General features: G+C 41.5%; 1 protein-coding gene across 2 annotated transcripts in view; it reads right to left on the bottom strand.

The window, feature by feature from the left end:
• mapk8ip1b (mitogen-activated protein kinase 8 interacting protein 1b) overlaps positions 1-20880 on the bottom strand; it is a 53113-nt gene that overhangs the window by 22247 nt on the left and 9986 nt on the right. For both annotated transcript variants that reach the window (XM_084361188.1, XM_084361189.1), the window contains exons 2-3: positions 14257-14368; positions 485-742 (exon numbers count right to left, since the gene is read on the bottom strand). In XM_084361188.1, the coding sequence (XP_084217314.1) occupies positions 485-742; positions 14257-14368 (370 nt within the window). The remainder of the gene's footprint in view (positions 1-484; positions 743-14256; positions 14369-20880) is intronic.

The raw sequence follows: 20880 nt of genomic DNA, 5'->3' as shown, positions 1-20880 counted from the left end.
TTAAAGTAACCCTCATACAGCCCTTTAAAGACAAAATCATCCCCCTTGAGGTTCAACACTGACATTGGTCCTCACAAAGACTGAAATCCAAGAACACGCACACACAGTCACGAGCTCGAGCTGCATTCAAACACAAACAGAGACGGGCACCAAGGAGAAAAAATCTCAGTGTCTCTGTGTCTTGACAATTGAGGCTATTGTTCAGTCGAGCAAACACATCCTGTCAGAGAAACAATTGTATTAATCCAGTGGTGATGTCACGCAGGTCAACTATTTATATTTCCATTTTTAACTGTCATATCTGTGTGTGAGGAGGAACCCAGACAGGCAGACACACTGATGGACAGGAAAACAAATCTTCCTTACTGAAGCTCTACTCCTCCTGCTGATCACTGATCAATATTCTGTCATCTGCCATGAACTGTGTGTATGCGTGAGTGTGTGTGTGTGTGTGTATGTGTGTGTGTGTTCATGCAGGCTCTACCTGTGTGCGCGGCACAATCGGGAAGAGGTTAAGGGTCGTGGGTCTCTTGGGCCGGTAGGTATCCATGGTACTAGGTGCCGCGGGGTCCTTGATGACTGGCGGTGGTGCGATGGCAGACGCCTTCGAGGACTCTTTGTCACCACGGTAACCGTCAGCACCGTCGATGAGTTCCAAATGCAGCATCTCTGCCTGGAGCTGGCCGACGGCGCCCAGCTCTGCCCTCCCCGACATGCTATTGGTTCCTCGCCTCACATGGCCCTGCAGAGATTGGAGGGAACGCACTGTCAGTCAAGGCAGAGAGAGGTAGAGGGAGACAGGCGAAAGGAAGGAGAGAGAGGGTGCGTGTGGATGGGATGAGGAGACCGAGCTGGCCAATAAGAGGCTGCTCTGTCTCCAGCCTGTAACACTGTCACTGCCAACGCTGAGCTGCTTAAAGCACAGAGACAAGAGACTGAGACTATTCCCAGCATCTGCTTCTCCACATGACAGTGTTCACCTACAGTGATGAAGTGAGGGTGAAAACTCCCTCTGCTCTGCTAATCAGTGTTCAGCTTCACAGCTTGTTTTTTTCATTTCAGTCTCTAATATGAAGGTCGCTGTTAATATCCGCTTTGCTTGAGTTCTCACCTTGCCTGATGATCACACTGAACTATCATTTCATTTTCACTTCATTGTTTATTCTGACATCGTGTTCATGTCAGACATCTTTTTTGTCTGCCTTTGTGACTGACGTATCTGGCCCATTGACGTCATTTGACAGCTGCGGTAGCAGTTTGTTGCCAGGAGCAGTTATCCAGATGTTTGTCATGTTGGTAAAGAAATGTTAAAGAATTGGTTGGAGCTGTGTTTTCCTGTAAGTTAACTCATGACAATCTGCAGATCTGTGTCGATGTTAAGCAAACCTAATGACATTTTTGGGGGGGCAATTATAGCCATCTTAGCCGCATGGTTCTAGGGATGGTGATGTTGATCTGTTGGTCCGCCATTTTGACCCAGACAGAAATATCTCAACAACTATAAAAGGATTTCCATGAAATTTTGTACAGACCTTCAAATTAGATGAAGGATCCTACTAACTTTGGTGTTTTTTTTTATGTCATCATGAGGTAGATTCTCGTAACTATTAGATGATGACATTTGCGACATACAGTCACAGTCTCTTGAGGGTTATTTCAAAATAACTGATCCTCTGAGTTCTCCTCTAGGATCCCACATACTTGATGTCCCCTGACCTTTCCTCTAGTGCCACCAAACGGTTTAATTTGGTTGAAATATCTTGACAACTTAAGATTGCAGAGAAATTGATTGTACAGACATCCATGGTTCCCAAAGGATCAATTGTTTTTTATCGCGCCCCACCATCAGGTCATAATTGCAATTTGTCAAACACTTAAATGGCCAAATACCTTCAAAACTATCAAAAGTATGACATTTCCACCAGCCTCAGCTAAACTTTGAGTTCAGTACTTATTAGCAAATGTTAGCATGCTAACAAGCTAAACTACGTTACTGAACATGCTAAACACTATTCCTGCAAACATCTGCATGTACGTATTGTGATTTTGAGCATGTTGGTGTGAGCATTCAGCATAAAGCACAGCTGTACAGCCTCAATCGCTGTCTCCATTCTCAATGCTATCCAAAAGCTCTGCTTTGCTCAAACAGCCATCACAACACCAGAAAACTGAAAAAAGCAGGGTTTTAGAACTAGAACACTAGGCACCAACAATCGCCTCACAAATGTAGACCAGCCAGGTCTCAGACATAAAGAGACGATTTTTATGACAATCCTCTCAATCCTCCTCTCACATATTCCACAAGTCGACATATTGGCCAAAAATCCAAACAAATCTGAGCAGTTGTTTCATTTTGTGATGAGATTAATTTTGTCTCCTGCATCACTGCTGCAATCGAAGCCAACACAAGCGTCATCTGAGAGGCAGTAAGTCAAAGGGCACTGGGACAGTACAGTCACTTCCCATTACTATCCCTGCAGCTACACACACAGCACATGGTCAATCCTAGACGCTTTGACATGGACACCAGAGTCATTGCTAAGCCTATTACTGTCTTTATCTCTCTATTGCAATACACATGCACACATGCACAACACAAAAGACTTAAGCTCTAAATCTATTAAGAATGAAAACTGATGTAAAATTAAATAACATCTGACATAATTAGAGTCAATCTGATGCAAAAATGATCAAGTATAATCCAAATATGTCAACATTTCAAAACCTCTAACGCCGTATCTAAAACCCAGTACAATTGGGTTTCATACAATGAATAAATTACACATTAAGTATTTTCTCCATATATGCCATGTTAGTCAGTATTGAGAATGATATAGTAAACTCATGTATCTGTTTTTTAATTTTCTTTTATTGAACAAGATGTCATCTTTTCTATAATCGAATTAACCAAAAAATATGAAGAAATAATGTATCACAATAAAAAAAATAAAATTATTAATTGATAATATAAATGTTCTTGGGCCATTTCAATTCTCACACTGGGATATTGGAGCCAAATTTAGCTTGTTATCAAACATTTTGAAATGCGAACTGTGAGCCACAATTTCTAATTTCTTTTTACCATGCAACTAACAAGGAGAAATGAACAATGATGACATTGATTTATCACTCGGCACTACATATCAGTCAAATCCTAATTGGGAAACTACTCAGCCATGACGATGCTCAGCAAAAATCCCTCTGAATCAGCGATGATAAGGGATCAAACTAACGTGGACGAATGAAATCGAACAGAAAACGTTCTTTAGGAGCTGGAGGAGGATCCAGAGAGAGACCAGCATCAACAATGGAACAACTGTGTTAACACTCAGCCGCCACAATAACAACATTCACCACAGTCTGTACTATTTCAGGAAAGGTCAGTGATAGAAGAGTCGTGTGGTGAACTAACATTAACCATTGACATTAACCCACATTATTATGCAGACACTGAACATATCCTGAGCAATGATTATGCTCACAGTATTTAAACCTTCATCGACAGCATGTGTGTTTATTTTTATATGCAAACACCTCCATTCTGGCTGTATGTTGGTGAATGGCAGTATTATGAAGGTTATTATATGTGTTATCCTTTGTAAATGAGGCAGAGTGGGTGTTGACGTGTGTGTGCGCAGCTGCAGAAAGTAAGCTAACTCACAGTTGGTGAATAGAATGGAGGTTAATCCAATTCCATCGGCTAAGTGTTGCCTTCCAGCACATTTGTATGCAGAGACACACCGATCACAGATATCCAGAGGTCTCTCTCTCAAGAGAGAAAGAGGCTTGTGTGTATTTGAGAGTGGGCTGCTATAATGGTTTGCTAAAAGCCCAGAAAGCATTGAATTGGGACAACAATGGGAGGTGTTTGTGTTGCTGCATTCTTATTCAGGAACTGCATCCATTAAAGTCTGAATTTAGACTAACTACTGATGCAAACATTTTAAAAATGTGGCAGAGAGAAGCTCTCTCAAAGATAGGCAGAAGTCAGTAATTGTCAGGGCACAGGAATGATTTGGAAATTGAGTTCATAGCCACTGCTGTTTGTCTGGTTTCATCCCTATTCAGATTTGTTTTTTTCTGCTTATAGGCCTGGTTTGAGAGTCTTTGATGTTACATTGAAAGTAATATCTAAACTTGTTTCTTCAAACGGGATAATTCTAAATGACCAGGAAGGATTTACACCAAATGCCATCATTGAGCTCCAACATGATGTCTGATGTGGGAAATATCACATCCTTGTGCAAAGCATCGACATAATATCACGGTATCATGATGAAACTTGCGATTTACACCCCTACTTATTTATAAAGCAGTTGCCATCCACAGATATTGTAGGAATAATACATGTAAAGAAGAAATAACTGACAATAATTTTGGATTTTGTAAAATCATACAATAGCTATCCTCTGGTGAGGGAGTTCATAACGGGACTGCTATTAAAGTAGTTGTAATTGCTTCCCCCATCCATCCATCCATCCATCCATCCATCCATCCAATAAATACTCATCATTCACTCCCCTATCTGATGAGCTGTCATAAGATGCTCCTACCCCTCCTCCTTCACCTGTACTTTCAGTTCATTTACATCATTCGCATCACACCACTTTCTGTCTCAGCACCTGTAATCACACCATCACCACTCTCCCCCCATCGTTTATTTTTCCTTTTCCTCTCCCCTCTCTCCTCCAGTTCACCTTTTCACCTGCTGAAGATCGATACCTGCTAATGCGGCGGTCTTCTACCCCTCCTCTCATGTTTTATGACCTCAATTATGACTGGCCCCTTTAAGGAAGCTCCGGCCCCTGTTGCTAGGAGACAAGGGGCTCGCTGACGATGAGGAGGCAGACGAGATGCTGCTGCCCTGTAGATGTGATGCTCGGCTCTCGTCCAATCAGAGCAGCCTGAGCGAGGCAATCACACAGCAAACAGGTCAGATACAACAGCACAGGATTGAAAATGCAGAATCACTCAAAACCTGCTACGGAGCTCTGTTTAGTGGTAAAAATCAAACAATACAATAAAATATAGACAAATTAATGAGAAAAGTCCAAAAAGACAATAGTTAAGATCTGATTGCACAACAGATTCCTTCATCAGAGGGGCAATTATCTGAGTCATTAACACGTTAACACTTTGCAAGGATCTGAAGGTAAACATGATAAATCAAATAAATCTCACTATCATTTAAAGTTTTGGTCTTGTTCTGTTGTAAAGTAAATCATTGGACTTGTTGCTCCAGTATTATTAAATATCACAAAAATCAAGACATTAACATCTTTGCTTTTGGGGGCTAGCGGGTTAGCATGCTAACTTCAGCAGATATCTTTGCAATATTATACATAGACATCATATAGTCAGAACTGCTGACTGCTAAACTGCTGCTTTAAATATTGCCCCATTAAACATTTAGATGTATCATATTAAAAAATATATAATTTGCAGTACCAATATTCTGTAGTTTTAATAGATAAAGTCCCATTTGAACCCCTAAAAATGACCACCATTACAGCAGTTCCCCTCAGCTCTACAGAGTATTTAGCCTGTTTCAGCTCATTATTTTGGTTTCCTAAATCACAAACGCCTATCTTTACAAGATTGTATCTGGCAGCAGGTAGCTTGATGAACCTTCTGTATGCCCATCTGACATCAAAAGGTGGACAGACAAAGTTAGCTGGAGAAGACGTGAAATCTAGCTGCTATAGATCTAGATGTTTTTCTTCAGTTAGTGAAAACCAAAACAAAGCTGAAAGGAGAACAACTGTACTCAGAAACATGACATCAAATTACATCTGTACATTTGTACATTTGATTTACATTACTGATACATGTATCAGTAATATCAGTAAACAACAACACACACAGGATGCTGTAAAAAGGACCAGAGAGACAATAGACACACACTGCTCCTCTTGTTTGTGTTTGTGTTTGTGTTGATGATGCAGCTCCCTCTCAGCTGTTGTTACCATGTGTGGATGAGGTGACGTGAGCAGTATCCATGGGGGCAGTGTGTGTGTGTGTGTGCTTGCGTGTGTGAGCGTCAACACTGCATTGCATGTATTTTCAGCTCTGACATGTGCACTAGGTGAGAGAAACACTGTTGCCATGGCAATAGGTCTCCTTCTCCTCTTGTAAGTGTTTTCCTGGACCCCCTCCCTCCAACTCTCTCTGTAAATCTCCTCCTCTTTCCTCTCTGGGTTATTGAGATCCTATTTTGCTGATGAGTATTAATGGAGTGTGAGGACTTTAATTCAAATCAATCATCTTTATTGGAACTAAGGTTTTAAAACAATATTCCTAAAGCTATGAAGTCGTAATATCAATTATTCAAGTTAGATAAAAATCTAATGATTTAATATACATAAAACCCTGAATTCAATTTTTGCACCTTTTTCAGAATCAGAAAATAACAAAAAAAGAAACTGAAATGTCTTCAAATGTTTACAAAAAGGAAGAGATGCACAATAAATGTAATGGGAAATTTATATTATTGGTTACTTATTGGCTATCAGCTCGAATTATCAACTACAATGAAAAAAATGAAGCGGATAAAACAAAGCCAAATTGCTGTCATTAACTTTAAAAGTGCAGCATCTCCACACCGTGATACAATAAGTGGTGATATGCACCTTAAAGAGATATATAGGAGATATATAATGCCCGTTTTCAGGTTAAAACTTTTATTTTGGGTTCTACTAGATGAGGTTTACATGCTCCTCTATGTTCAGAAAATGCATCGGCTTGCAATCCACTAATAAACACATAGGAATAAAAGGAGATGAAGCAGAAGAAATGTGGAGGACACTGCTGTCGCGTTCATGAGATCAAACTGCAGCACCTCGGTAGAAAGGCCAACTGATGTGGACGTTGTGTTTACAGTTCCAGAGGAAGACAAGACGCATGTTACAAAAAGTCTATGAGGTAGAACACAAAAGCTCTTGTTAGAGCTGTGAAATATTAAATCATTCATCTTTGTTCACTACAGGGCCCTACACACCAAACTGACATCAAGTAACTAGATGCGACAAAGGCCGACTGTTGCATCGCCTCATGTGTCTTTTATCTCCACCAAAGCTACAGTATACTTGAACACACTGTGGAGACAAAATTGTCACACCACTCTCACTTATATAGCTGCTCCTAATTGAGAATATGTCTGATAAAAAGTTGCAAATGGCACTGGCAAAGAGGCAGAGGAGGAAAAATATGGACAAACCGCACTAAATGGGTGAAATCATGGATACTACAGTGACTCTTTTCCCATTTCTTTTTTCTGCACTGATTCGCTTACCTGAATAGCCAATCAGAGTGATTTGTGTCAATGACGAGCTGCTGCCGATTCTACATGCTGACAAAATGCCTCAGACAAGGGCTGTCCAGTGCCAATGGTGTGGGACACACTGCACTGACTAGAACCCCAGACACCCACCGACTCCCCTGACAATGCTGGTGTGTAGGGCCTTTAGCCTTTCTTACCCTCAGGTGTGCATAAACTACAGGTTATAAACTTTAAATACAGACATTTTAGATCATCAGTCATGTTGTCAGTATCGGCTGTGAGAAGCAGATTATCAGATGATAAAAGTCCATATGGTGCATCCCTAATAATAAGTATGTACTGTACCGGACACACTCATGAGACAAAGCCTGGTATGTTGGAGAAGAATTGTGTGAGGTCTTTGATTTCTGAGACCGCACTGTCGATGTAAAGTCATGCTTTTTTAAAAATGTTTAGTAAAAGTGAGAACAATAACTTACTTATGATTTGTTTAAGTGGATCAAACATGTGATTTCTTCATTGCTTTTTGTGTCTCTCTGTCTAACACAATGTGACAACAGAGGGCAGTCGAGACAGAATAACAAGCCTTGAATCTTCTGGATTTGTATGTGTAGATACAGTGTAGGGGTTACGTGTGTTTCACTACAGTCACATACTGTTATTTTCCATTCTATCTGACCCCTACGCCCTCCTCAACCTCAACACATCCGCATATGACAAAATGACTGCTAATCAAATCCACTCACCCCCGTCTGCATTCATAGCAGCACTCACACACACACACACACACACACACACACACGCACACACAGACTCACAGTCGTTGTGATAATGCATGTTGTCAGTTCATGTCTCTGAGGAACATCAAATCTCTTTATGTTTCATTCTGGACTTGAGCTGCTCCACATTAAACCTTCATAACTCCGGCCATGCGCACACTAGTTCAGACACATACACAACCAATGAGCCTGTTCAACCAGGAGCCAGACTCGGGTCATTTTAGCACGTTCATGTTTGTGTTTTCACCAAGGAGCTGCAAAGATTATGTCAATTATGCGGATACCAGATCAAAAAGCAACAGCTTTGTTTAAGAACCAAGGTTAAAGACAGTAACACATATATCCAAATAGATGTTCGACATGGGGTTTAAATAGCGAAGGAAAATGCCAAAAAGACAAGACGCATGTCTGCATAAGCGGTGCTGATCAGCTGAGTGTTTTCAGGTTATTTCACTGCTCAAATCTGTAGAACACATCCTGAACAAATGCTGTTGCATCATTGAGGATTGCGTCAGTTTGACATGTGGCAGTGTTTCCAAATGTCTGCATCAGTCCGGACACGCCCTCTGACCCTCTGAACCCCCTTCCTGTTGAGGTAGACACCACGCCCGTCTGGGGTGACTGATGCTCGATCCCGGTCCATTATTGATGAGACCTGATGCATCCTAAAACTCCCCTGGGATGATGAGCTCACTGATGAGGTCAGCACTCTGTGTGTGTACAGTGAGGGCAACCCCAACCCCCCAGCCCCCCACCCACTTGATGTCCTGCAGCTGCACCGCATCCTCATATATTTTTAAACAGACCTGGCCTCAATCAAACACTGTGCACTTTTAAACAGAAAGCAAAGACAAAGCTGTGGCTCTAAGGTCTGCGATGACAGCTGAAATATGACAGAGAAGCAGAAAAACTGTCTCAAACTCACTGGTCCTCACCTCTGTTTTACATTTCTAAATGTGACAGTTTTCATGCACAACTTGAATTTTCAAGAAAAAATCTGAAACAATGAGAAAAGAGAAGGAAACGTAAAGAAACACAGACTGAAGAACTGGCTAATTAACTCGGCGCATGTGTTAGCAAACAGCTGTCTAGCCAGCAGATATAGAGGAAGGCCGTCATTTCATTGGAGCTGTGTGTTTCTCCACCTGATGAATCATCTTTGAGCTTTGGTTTGGTCTCAATCAACTCCTGACCAAAATATCTGACTCTTAGCGGCACAAGTTCCATGGGTTAACAGTGGGTTCATCAGAGATCGTTTCTCACGTGGCAGGGTTTGACGAGAGCCAAAAGACTGAACCAACTATGAGTTAAAGAGGTGCGTACAACTGCAGAATGGGTATGGGTGAGGAGGGATTATTTGGTTGAATGTTAATATATAAAACATTGCTTAGTTTACTGGATGTTAAAGTCCACGAATGAAAAGAGCAGCATTTAAAGACTAAACACTGTGATGTAACTTGTTGTGGCTTCTGACTCTTTTTCTACAAGCTCCTCCATCTGCTGAGGATTAAACCCTAATGAAAGAAGAAGTCCCCCAGTCATTGTGAGAAGCCTGTTATGGGATTTGCTTTTAACGTAATGTTACACAGACTCAGACAACGTAGTGTACTTGCAAATTAAGTGCTAACAGCACATGTCAATTTTATTTTATTTTTTTAAGAGATGATGTAATTTATTACTGACAAGAACAACAGATTATCTGAACCTTAAATCTGTAATTACGTGTTGAAAGAAGCTCCTCTTGGCATTTGTACAATCAGCTGAAGCTGCGGCATCCACGGGAGACAGGCTGCCAACGACGGTAAAATATGGACAACTGAATTAATTTATTATACAAAAATGTAATTTCTTCTATAGAAACAACACCACTGTCAACTATCACACACACCGCTGCACAACACCACATGTGTTTTTTGGGCGATTTTCTTAAAAAAAAATGACTGCTGACGAAGAAAGCACTTAACATTGCTGGGAGAGAGAAAATGCAATGTGTAAGGAAGATATCTCATGTTAATGGACAGAGGCTAACTTGATAATGATCAAATAATAACTGTACTGTAGTGCTGCAGAGATGGCCTGCATGGTGTCACGGTCTGACCGTGGCAGTCGGGGTTGTTGTGTTTTTTATGTTCTCCCCCTGTCTGTCTGCCCCCTCCCTTTTCCCTCACCTGCTCCTTTTTGCCCGTGTGTCTGGACCTGTGGGCGTGGCAGCTGCAGAGAGGCGCACCTGCAGATCATCCACTCATCTCCCCCTGCTATATAACCCTGGTCTCATCTCCACTCCGGCGCCAGATTGTTCTGCTAGTTATGGTGATTATTATTAACGGCCTCTAACCATTGTGTTAGCTTTGTATATCTCCTAGAACTAATATTCTACGTCCCATGGACGTCCTTGTGTTTTTTTTCTCTGTGAGCCCCGTCTCATATGATTTTGTTTGTCCTCCCTCGTGGCAGAAAACTCCAGCGCCTCTTCGCCCCGGCTTCCAGAGTTCCACCTGAGCTGCCCCCAGACGACCTTGCCTGCCTGCCGGCCTGCCTGCCAACCAGCCAGACTCACTCCACTACGTCCCCCTCAAAGAACCCTCCGAGTTCTGATAAATTCTGTTACACCTCAACTACTGCCTCCGCTCTCTCTGCATTTGGGTCCAAACAGAAACTCGACAAAACACATGGCCTACAAAAACCTTCTTCTCCAGATGAAAGAACACATTCAGACCCCAACAAATGTCACATCATTATAGTTTTGATTTTTAATTTCACAGTTTTTTCAGTGAAATTAAAAATTGTAATTAAAAAATCATCATCCCCACTAACCGTAACCCTGTTAACCATATTGTGCAGCTCTAGAGAGGGCTATTAATGTAAGTAACTATACAAGGGACGGTAAGACGAGGGGTGTTCAGTTGGTTGCCATCTGCTAAATGCCTCTAAATCCTACACACTGGACCTTTTAATGTTTGTTCTTATTTCTTTCTGCCAAAGCAACTAACTGAACTAAGTTAAAGTTAAGGATTTTCATGAATTCTATTTTTCTTGTCTCTATACCAGTTTCTTTTACAGGTTGATTATCGACCCTGGCTGATTATTGGGGTGCATATTCAGCATTTTCCTATTATCGTTAAGCTTCATCGTTACCGGTGATTTTTCTGTCATATTGCGATAAAATAATAAAGGCAAAAATTTACTACTTCTACCTATTACAACTACTACTACTACTACCTCTCATATAACGTCCCACCCACAACAATATCTGATTGGTAACAAGTCACAATTAATAGCATATCAATATTGAATAATCTGAATCTGCAAAGTAACTAGTAACTAAATATAGCAAATAACTGGAGTGGAGAGGAAGTATAAAGTAGCAGATAATGGAAATACTCAAAGTACCTCAAAACTCTACTCAAGAACAATACTTGAGTAAATTGTATTTAGGTTTATTTCATCACAGGTTATTTGAAATTTGACACAAAGAGTTTCATTTTTACTGCAAATGCCGTCCCAAATATCGTTTGTCAGTCTCCTTGATTTATGATAATTGGTATTGTTAAGCCACATCGGTCGACCCCCAGCTTCTTTTTATGCTACCTTCCAAATCTTGTTTACGGTACTGTATCTCATATCCTTGGTTAAGCAACTGCTGTCTTCAACCTTTACTGGAGGTGTGGTTAGCTTGCCTGTGCACCTTCACACATACTCAGGGCAGAGGGTCTTATCCATTTCTGACAGGCAACAAAACTAACAGAGGGAGACAATCAACAAACAGGCAAAGTGACATGACACTGAGCAAACACATTATGAGAGAAACCAGCAGAGCCTGCTCTTTCCCTACAAAACAATGCTAACAAAAACCCTTCAGCTGTAACATCCCCTACCCCCAGTTAGTTTCCTGTCCTGAGAGTGACAGCGCTCGATGACACGTGTGGTTTGTTGTTGTTGTTGTTGATGTCAGAACCCTTTACCGTTTGCCAGTCAAGGAAGCCATTTTGGATTGTGATCTCTGTGAGGCCCCTGCAAGGGGATGAGTCATCACTGTCCACACATGCACACCTCCTGCAGAGAGCTCCCGCAGTCAATAATTTTGGGCTATAATTAGCTCCCTGGATAGGAAGACAAGAAAAAGCAGAAGGGGAGAAAACTGTTTTTTGTTTTTTTTTAACCTAAAAATAACCCAGGTACTCCGTAATGTCAGAGCGATTTTCTCATCTGTCAGGTCAGTGGCGCACTAAAACAATCAAATACAAAGCAAAGAAGAAAAAAAACCTCTCATCTGCTTATTTAAAATACACTGAAACAACCCCCGACCCTCCTGTTGCCTTGGTTACGGTAGCTGAATGGAGGAGGTGATGATGGTTTCACTGGGAACAGAGCTGGAGAGATCTGAGAGAATAATAAATTTACCTCTGCTTATTTTTCCCCCTCTGTACCACTCCACATTCATCTCCCTCTCACTCTCTCCCTCTAGTAGCAGTGCCTCACACCAGCTCCAGTTATCATTAATGACCCACTCATTTCTATGCCAATAAAACTTGAGAAAACCAGGGTGCTAGTGGGCCCGCGGCGGCCACAAAAAAGTCTACAACTCAGCAAAGTTTTCAGAGGAAACAGTAAACAGCTCAAAGTGAATTATTTAGACAACCAGGAAGCAGTAGGGCAATCATACGTGATCAAACTCAAGGTTTTTAAAGAGCATCTCTGTCGCCGTCTGCCAGGCCTCCCAGCCTCTGGCCTCTTTCCTCAGCTGGCAGGAAGCTGAGTGCAGCAGCTGTTCAGGACAAAATGCCACAGAGAGGAGAGTCTGACCCCTCGCTGAGCTCCGACTTCGTCAGAGTGTCACTGAGCGGTGGCAAGGCAGCCAAACACGATTAATGGAGATTGAGCAAGAATGGAGATTATGCATACAACTCATTTTCTTTTTAAATCTGGTTAATCTCATGAACTTTAAACTGCAGTGGACAGTGTCCTCCTGCTGCTAAAAACTATTGTGTTAAGGGACTTAAAATCTAAGTGAACATTTGTCAAAAGCGTAGCATTTCACTGATAAAACGAGTAAGAACATGGTGATGGGTTGAAGTTGTGCGTGAGGAATTTACATTTTAGCTTAAATATTGTGTACATTTTGTGTCATTTATATTTAAAAGCCCACCAAGAGCCATATCAAGACACAATATTATATTTTTTTTTTTCATTCATGTGGGGCAGAAGTCCGGCCGGCAGAGAAAGACACAATGTATGTTGCCAAGCCAGTGACCGCAGTTAGAGACTGCGTTTCAAGATCTGTAAGTGTGACAATGGGACATAACCAGCCGTGTTTGTGCTGACCAAAACAGGTATTTTAAACCCCAAAAAAGAGCTTTTCCAATCCCTAACTGAGTGGTTTTTGTGCCTTAAACTAACCAGAGGATAGGCACAGCATTGTCAAGGGATAACATTAAAAACTGAACCTAAAGAAATGCAAAGTTGCAACAAATAGAAATACAAAGTTGCAACATTTCTTTGGTTTGCAGAAGCATACGCCTGCCAACATTTATTCTGGCTTTGTTCTGCCATCAAACATTGTTTTCCTATGAGTAGAGTGAAGAAGCTAAACCTTTGCTCCAGTACGACTCGACACCTCTTTGACTCGAAACCTCTGATGTAACCTGAAAGCAACCCACAAAACTATACACCGCCTCAAAACCTTGCTCCAGTCTTGGCAAACTACAGCATGATTGAATGTCGGCAGTCAGTAGATTTGAGTGAATAGGCAGATTGTAAATAAACTCTGCTTGGCGCACTTTGATGACAGAAACCTGTGTTTCACCTCTGTGTTTGCACATGCAGCAAGAAGGAAACTTGAAAAGACTGACTGCCTTGTTTGATACCTTCATTGTTTAATAGATCTAAGGACACAATTCTTTCCTGATAAAGGAATACATCTGCTCTCAATGTGAAAGCTGACCATCGATGCTGTACTTGCTTGAGTGAAATCTACCGATCTAAGTAAGTAATCTAACTGACCTCTCTAGAATTGCTCCCAATCAGAGCAGCGGTGATTAATGAGAGCCGACAACTAAATTTATCCTTGAAAGAACCTTCCCAGTTACACACTCAGGTCATTAGTAAGTGTTCATGAAAGTTCTTGAAAAGTGGAAGACTTCATTGAAAGCTTATTTCATGAAATCCTGTGAGAACCAGCCCTTTGTGGAGGCAGCTTACCTTTATATCTGGGCCATTGCAGTTGAGGCTCATCCCGCACTCGTCTGTGATCTCTGTAATCTCCGACAGGTCGTCATCTTCAAACTCATCCAGGCTAATGTCATGGGTCAACCTGGGTGAAGGGAAGGATTTTGGAAAAGGAGACGTGGGAAAGATGAGGGAAAAAAAAAAATCAATGTTAATCCTTTACCGCTCATCTGTAGCCAGAGTACATCTCAAAATCTCATGTTGACCGAATTATCTATCTGAGACAGGGTCGCAGCTCAGAGCCAAAATCTGAACACAGTGACACATCACACACGGGTCACAGGCTCTAGTCATAACCAGCTGACATAAAACTGTTACTAACAAAAGTGCATTCCACATTTGTTGTGGATTTAATTAGAAATAAGGTAAAGGCAGCGTTTTTAGCCTTGTCAAAAACATTGATTTTTCAATACATATCGATTGTGAATAAGGTTTCAACACTCATTTTCAAACACATGTAACAGCTGTGCTTTCATTGTGCTCTGTTCTCTGAGACAGCAAGTTTAAACACATACATCGCAATGTTTCCATAGTGCAAGATCAGTGGTGCGCCAAGCCTGAGTGACTCTCCACCAAGTCTAAGCATCGGGGAGTACAATGTTTTTTTTTTAAAACTAAATGTGTCAGACAAGTAGCAAACTCCTTTCAGGTAAAAGTCAGTGTGGAGTGCGTAGCCGAGAGACAGAGAGAGAAAATGAGAGTGCTTGTGTGAAGGAGTATGAGGTTTAGAGTGGCGTCATAGCTGTGAATCTAACAGTGCCGTGCACAGTTTAGGCTGTTTGTCAGTGCTACAACTCCAGAAGATCCAAGCCCAGCTCCTGTGTCTTGCTTGCTACCTGCTGATTACATTGAAGATGGTTCGCCATGGAGATAGCCACAACTCCGACCCTGGCTCATTAAGGTGGACTGACCTTTTAAAGTGGACTAGTTATTCTCATCTGAGTGACAAGTCGCTCCTTCTGCTCCCTAATGTGGCCGCTGGGCCTACATGTAACTACTTTTTTTAGCAGAAACCCTGCACGTTATTTAAAAAAAACAAAAAACAAATATTTCATAAAAGTGTGATATTTAATGTTTACTACAGTCATTTTGGTGTTCTCTGCTACTAGCCAAGATAAGAAAAGTCGTACCACAAGTTACATTATTGTCTAAAATCTAAAATCTTATGCCTTCAACAATTTGTCTCTATGGAAATATCAATGTTTTTTGAAAAGGTATTGAGGTATTGTAGTCGCAGTCTGTAGAGGCCAAAATATTTCATCAGAATACAATGCATGGAATAAATCAGTAAGCATATTGTCAATTTTGCTGCTTTTGGAGATCTGCAAAATGGGCATAGGAGAGATAATGGGGTGATTAACATGAGTTGTCCATCCCATGAAGAGTTTCAATCTTTGTAGCATTCCATGTGAAATACTGAATCTCGAGGAAAAGGTGAAATTTGGCATGAATGTGCTCAGTCATTTCCAGGGCATTTCAGTATGTATTGTACAAAATTGGAAAGATGTTGACATGGTAGTGGTGCTGGACAATGGGTCATACATAAGGATTCATCATGTGGGGACCAGGACTGTCCACTGTAAATGTAATGGCGATCAGGCCTCTTGATGTTTCAGTCAACAAACCTCTGTCTAAAGCCGCTGCATCTATTTCCTACAGTGTGGTTCTGGCTGTCAAAGGAAGAAACCAGTTGTGTTTTGCAGGGAAGAACACAAGGTCTTGATGGCTCTTGCAGCAACCGTGGACATCCCTCCGGTGTCAGGCGGGGAAATGAACTGATTCAATTAGCTTCCAGTAAACAATGCTTCAGTTTTCCTCATCTGTAATTATATCCGCCTTTTATCTCTTTATCCAGCAGCCTCCCAGGGCATAACAGACAGCGGGAAAATGTTATTAGAGGTAGCAAAGAGAAGATGACAAGGATCACACAGCATGCTGTCAGAGAGACCTGGTGAATATGGAGCGGTAACATCCCTTTGCACAACGCTAGTGTCATTTCTAGCTACATCCACTCTGTAGCTGTCTCCTCTTGCACAAGTACACACAGCTGTGGCCGTCTTCAGCCGTCACGTGTCGTAGGATGGGTATGGGAGTTAAATAGCCTGGAGTAGAAGCATCTGTTTACCTCCATAATGAGGCCCTGAAGGAGCGAGAAGGGCTGAAGGATGGACAGAGAGTGAGAGAAGAAAGAGAAGAAGACAGCTAGAGAGTCTGTGAGTTCAGCGACCTATTGTTAGGGAGTAAAGGATCTCAGATGGGAATATATGAACACCTGGGTGAGACAAAGGAACAGAGGGAGACAGAGACATTTCCCAGTGGAATCATCCGTCTTTACTGAACAATTCTCCAACTAGGTGAGCTGCAGCAAAATGGTACAAAAGTGCAAATTTGTGTGGCAGCCGACGTTGCGAGGTGGAAAGTTCGGATTATGTTTTAGGACAAGCTAAGCCCGACAATATTGTATTTTTCTTATTACAGTGTTTCCCACACATTGACTTGACTTGAGTGGGCCGCCCAGGTATATTCATGGCCACCGAAGTATATTTGGTAACCCATTTTAGCAGATTTTTTAATTATTATCCGTCTGAGAGAACTATGCCGTCCGCGCTCAATTAACTAGTGGTTAATCTGCCCTTGCTCTACCCCCTAAATTTACTGAAAATCGCACATGCTCTGCAGAGAAACAGCCGGTGAGAGAGATGTTCTCAGGTATTACAACTCGTCCAACATGGCCTGAAGCTTCAAAAAATGACGCTCTACCTGCACCTTTAGTATCAGTTTTGGATGTGAATAGCTCTGTGGTTAAGTTAGCAATAATCCGTAATATGGACACCTGGTTAGACGTTAAGAATAAAGCTCTCTGACAAACAGTTCACTTATTATGACAAATTATGCTTTGGCACTGTTGTTAACGTTGTCAAACAGTCGTGATATGGTCCGGTTAAGGCACAAAAACTACCCAGTTAGGTGTAGGAAAAAAGTCATACTTTGGGTTAAAATACCTACTTTCAGTCTCGTAACTAAGTGACGTAACTCATGTCACATAACATAAGTTTATGTTTAGTTCTTAAAAACAAATCCCTCTTTACTGTTGTTCACAAATGGGATGTGAACTTCAACAAGTGACACTAGAGTGTCTACCCATAGAAAACAAGCTCACAGAAACCTACCATACCATCAACTTATGTTAAAAAAAATGTTGGGGTTGGTGAGAGCCTGAAGACTCAACCATCCAGTCCGTAGGGCTGCAAAGTTGGTTTGAATTCTCTGATTTCAATTACCTTGGAAGGCAGCTGGATTCATAAGATCATGTGATCATGTTACATATCTTTCCAGGCTTTAAATATGCACTTTAAGTCTAACTACAGTGGTCTGGACCAAGCATCCTGTGAGCAAGTAGGCCTACTGGTTCAGGTGTGACAAAAAGCGAGAGAAGCGACTTTTGTGTTGCAAACAACAAAGGCGGCCCATAAAGAGGTTAGTGCAGGTGCTGCTATAGAATCAGTTATATCAGAGTATTTCAGTGAAAGATCGCTGAAGGTATTTCTCGATATAAAAGATGTTTTTCGGTCTTCTGTCTTTGGCTTCTGCAAGAGTTTGATTCACCAACAGCCTCCGCTGGTAGCGCTCTCCAGCTATGTCACATGGTTCATTGATCTGACTGGTTGATGTTAGCCTGCGATAGATGATGATAGACAGATGGTATATCAATCACCTGTCAAGTATTTTTTTTAAGTGTCCACCCTTTTCCAAACAGTATCCAAGGACGACTATTTCAAGCCTTCAAAATATCACTTGCTGCATGTGGTACAGTTTAAATACAGTTGATTACTTTGCAATAACATAATAAATGGTGTTATCTCGACATAAATATCATTCTGAAGCATTCTCAAACGATTCATCTGGGTTATTTTTTTTAGAAAATGTACATTTTTGTGACTTCTACAGAAAATATTTGCAAAGTGAGCAGTATTTTAATGGTGAGATCCGAGATTTATACAGCAGGACAAGTGCCTCACATTGACTGAAAGCATGGTTATTGTCTCCAGCTATTCTTGTCTTCTTCCCACCGCACATGACCAGCACTGCACAACAGCACCGGACTCAAGGCGCCACCTGAACCTTTTTTTTTTTTTTTTGCCCCAAGCAAATTGCATCGTCAGTCTTTGGACTGGAGACACAGCTTTGCTTTTGAGAAACAAAAAAAAACTGTAAGCTTATCAGTTCTCTACAAATGCAATCTAGTACAATACAGACAGCTGCCTGAGAAAGGAACAAAATCAATATGCTCCTGAGTGTCCCTCTGATATCAGCATCACTTACAGGAAGGAGGAGTAAGGTGGAGGAGAGGAGAGAAAGGGAAATGAAATGAAAGGAGGAGAAATACTACAAACAAGATGCGTGAATGCCAATCAGAACCAATCTGCCATAAATATGTCATGTTATTGTTACCCTGAATTGCAGGTTTTGACCTATAATTGGGGCTTTACAAGGACAAAAAGAGGAGTGGAGTCTAATGACGAGTCAACAAGAGGCGAGAGGAAATTATGCCGTGACCGTAGATCAAACCCTGAGGAAAGCGCAAATAGAGTCGGCGGACAGTGAGAGGATGGAGAGAGTCATGGGGACAAAAATGAATGGAGGGAGGGCGGAGAAAATTAAGTGCTGGGAGATAAACCACCTGGACGGGACAGGGTGACCCCTTTGCTGCAGTGAATTGTGGGTAAGTAGGGATGCAGACAGCCGAGAAAACCAACAGAGTGTATAATAAAGAGCAAATTACGCTGTCACACATCAAGGCTCAGACTTAAAGGGCAGCATGCAGGGCGGACAATGTCGAGCACGCTCACATCAAACGGGCTAAACACTCACGTCACAGTTACAGAAGGAAAAGATCCTATTATAAACTTTGGTGATATTTTTTACTCTGTTTATATTAAGGATTACACAGTTCCTCTGTTAGTCCAATCTCTCAGGTGCAAATAAATACATCAGTAAAAAGATCCCACAAAAGTGGACACATTTCAATCCTGCCAGCATCACTGTAGAAGTAATAATAACACCTGTTAAAATATATATTGCCTGTATTTTTGATTAAAGAAATCAAGGCTGCACAATATGGTTAAAAAATCACATTGTGATTATTTTGACTGTGATATGATTCACACAGTGATTTACCGGCAATGTCGATTATAGTTCAATTAACTGTGCAGCCCTGAAAATAAAGGTGGACAGACAGAAAGAAAAACAAGTCACAAACCTTTCAGATAAACTCACACAGTCGCAAAATCGGCATGTCGAGTTGTATGAATCTGAATCATGCAAACTCAATATTGTGAACGCAGCCTTTTTTTTCACTCTGTACATCCAGCCTTCCTCCACACACTGACCAGCCAACAGTGCAGCCACAAGGACATGATCCCTCACCTGCCACCCACCCGTATCACTGCTGCTTCGGACGTGGTACAGAGATGCTTTAACGTAACGTCCATGCCTCCCTGAAAGTTCCAAACACTCAGGAAAAACCGCCTCAAGTATATTTTTCCAAAGTGCGAAGAGTTTGAGATTTTACAGCTGCAAGGTTGTCCTCCAAAAAACCTCTCACTCTTAAAGTTTGGACTAGTTTTTGGCTGTTCTGCCTTTATTTCAGATAGTACACTATAGAACTATGGACAGGAAATATGTGAGAGGAGAGAGAGGGAGGAAATCCAGCAAATGTCCATTGAAATTGTATGAAATACCTGACCCCGAGGCCATGGAAATACCCCCCCCCCCCCAAAAAAAAACATACCCGTCCAACAATTCAACAATTTCTCCTGAATGATCACGAAATGGGCCTATAGAAACCCTAAAAAGTTTAGAACCCCAAACATGCTCATCACTCTCCCCTGGGATTGTATTCCTGTGCGATGTTATACGCATCATCTCAGTCAGACACTCACTACACCCTCAGTGATCAATCCAGGCTGACTCAGCAGACTGGCCGGGCTCTCCAGGTCAGAGATCTCTGTGACACATCTACTGTGTCATCGTCACCAAAAGTGAGACGCAGCAAATCAGTCGGAGCGTAGTAACAACAGGCTGACCCCGACATCATATCTCTGTGACACCGTTACCTCCCATGACCCTAAATAGCTATCACATCAGCATCCTGATATCATTTTTGCCTCTGCCAGAGGAGTTGATTGTAGTTTATATTTTCAAGTGTTATGGTTATGGCTCGTTGAAAAGATGCCAATAATTGTGAAATCTTCTGGACTAGCTCCGTCTCCAACAAAATACATCTTTGTGCTGGCCAAATAAGAGGAATCTTGATTATGTTCAGGTTAGAGTGGATGTTTGGACACATGAAACTCAGGTTAAGGGTTAGGGTTGTAAAAATCTAAGCTCAGTGCTGAAGCCACTGCAGACGCAACATAAGGTAAAGCCTACATGTAGCTAATAGACTCTCAATACCAATTCCAAGAAATTTAAGTCCAAACGTATCTTACAGTATACATTCTTTTCCACAAGATGTCAGAGTCTCATTAGTTATTTTGACTTCTAATGTGTCTAAAGCTGTAAGTTCACCTCTCCAGTGGCAATTTTAGTATTTTA

The sequence above is a fragment of the Pagrus pagrus genome (genome assembly GCF_965226575.1).
Source record: "Pagrus pagrus genome assembly, chromosome: 1".
Classification (NCBI taxonomy): Eukaryota; Metazoa; Chordata; class Actinopteri; order Spariformes; family Sparidae; genus Pagrus; species Pagrus pagrus.
Note: the sequence above shows the minus strand (reverse complement) of the source record. Positions and strands in the feature narration are given on the sequence as shown.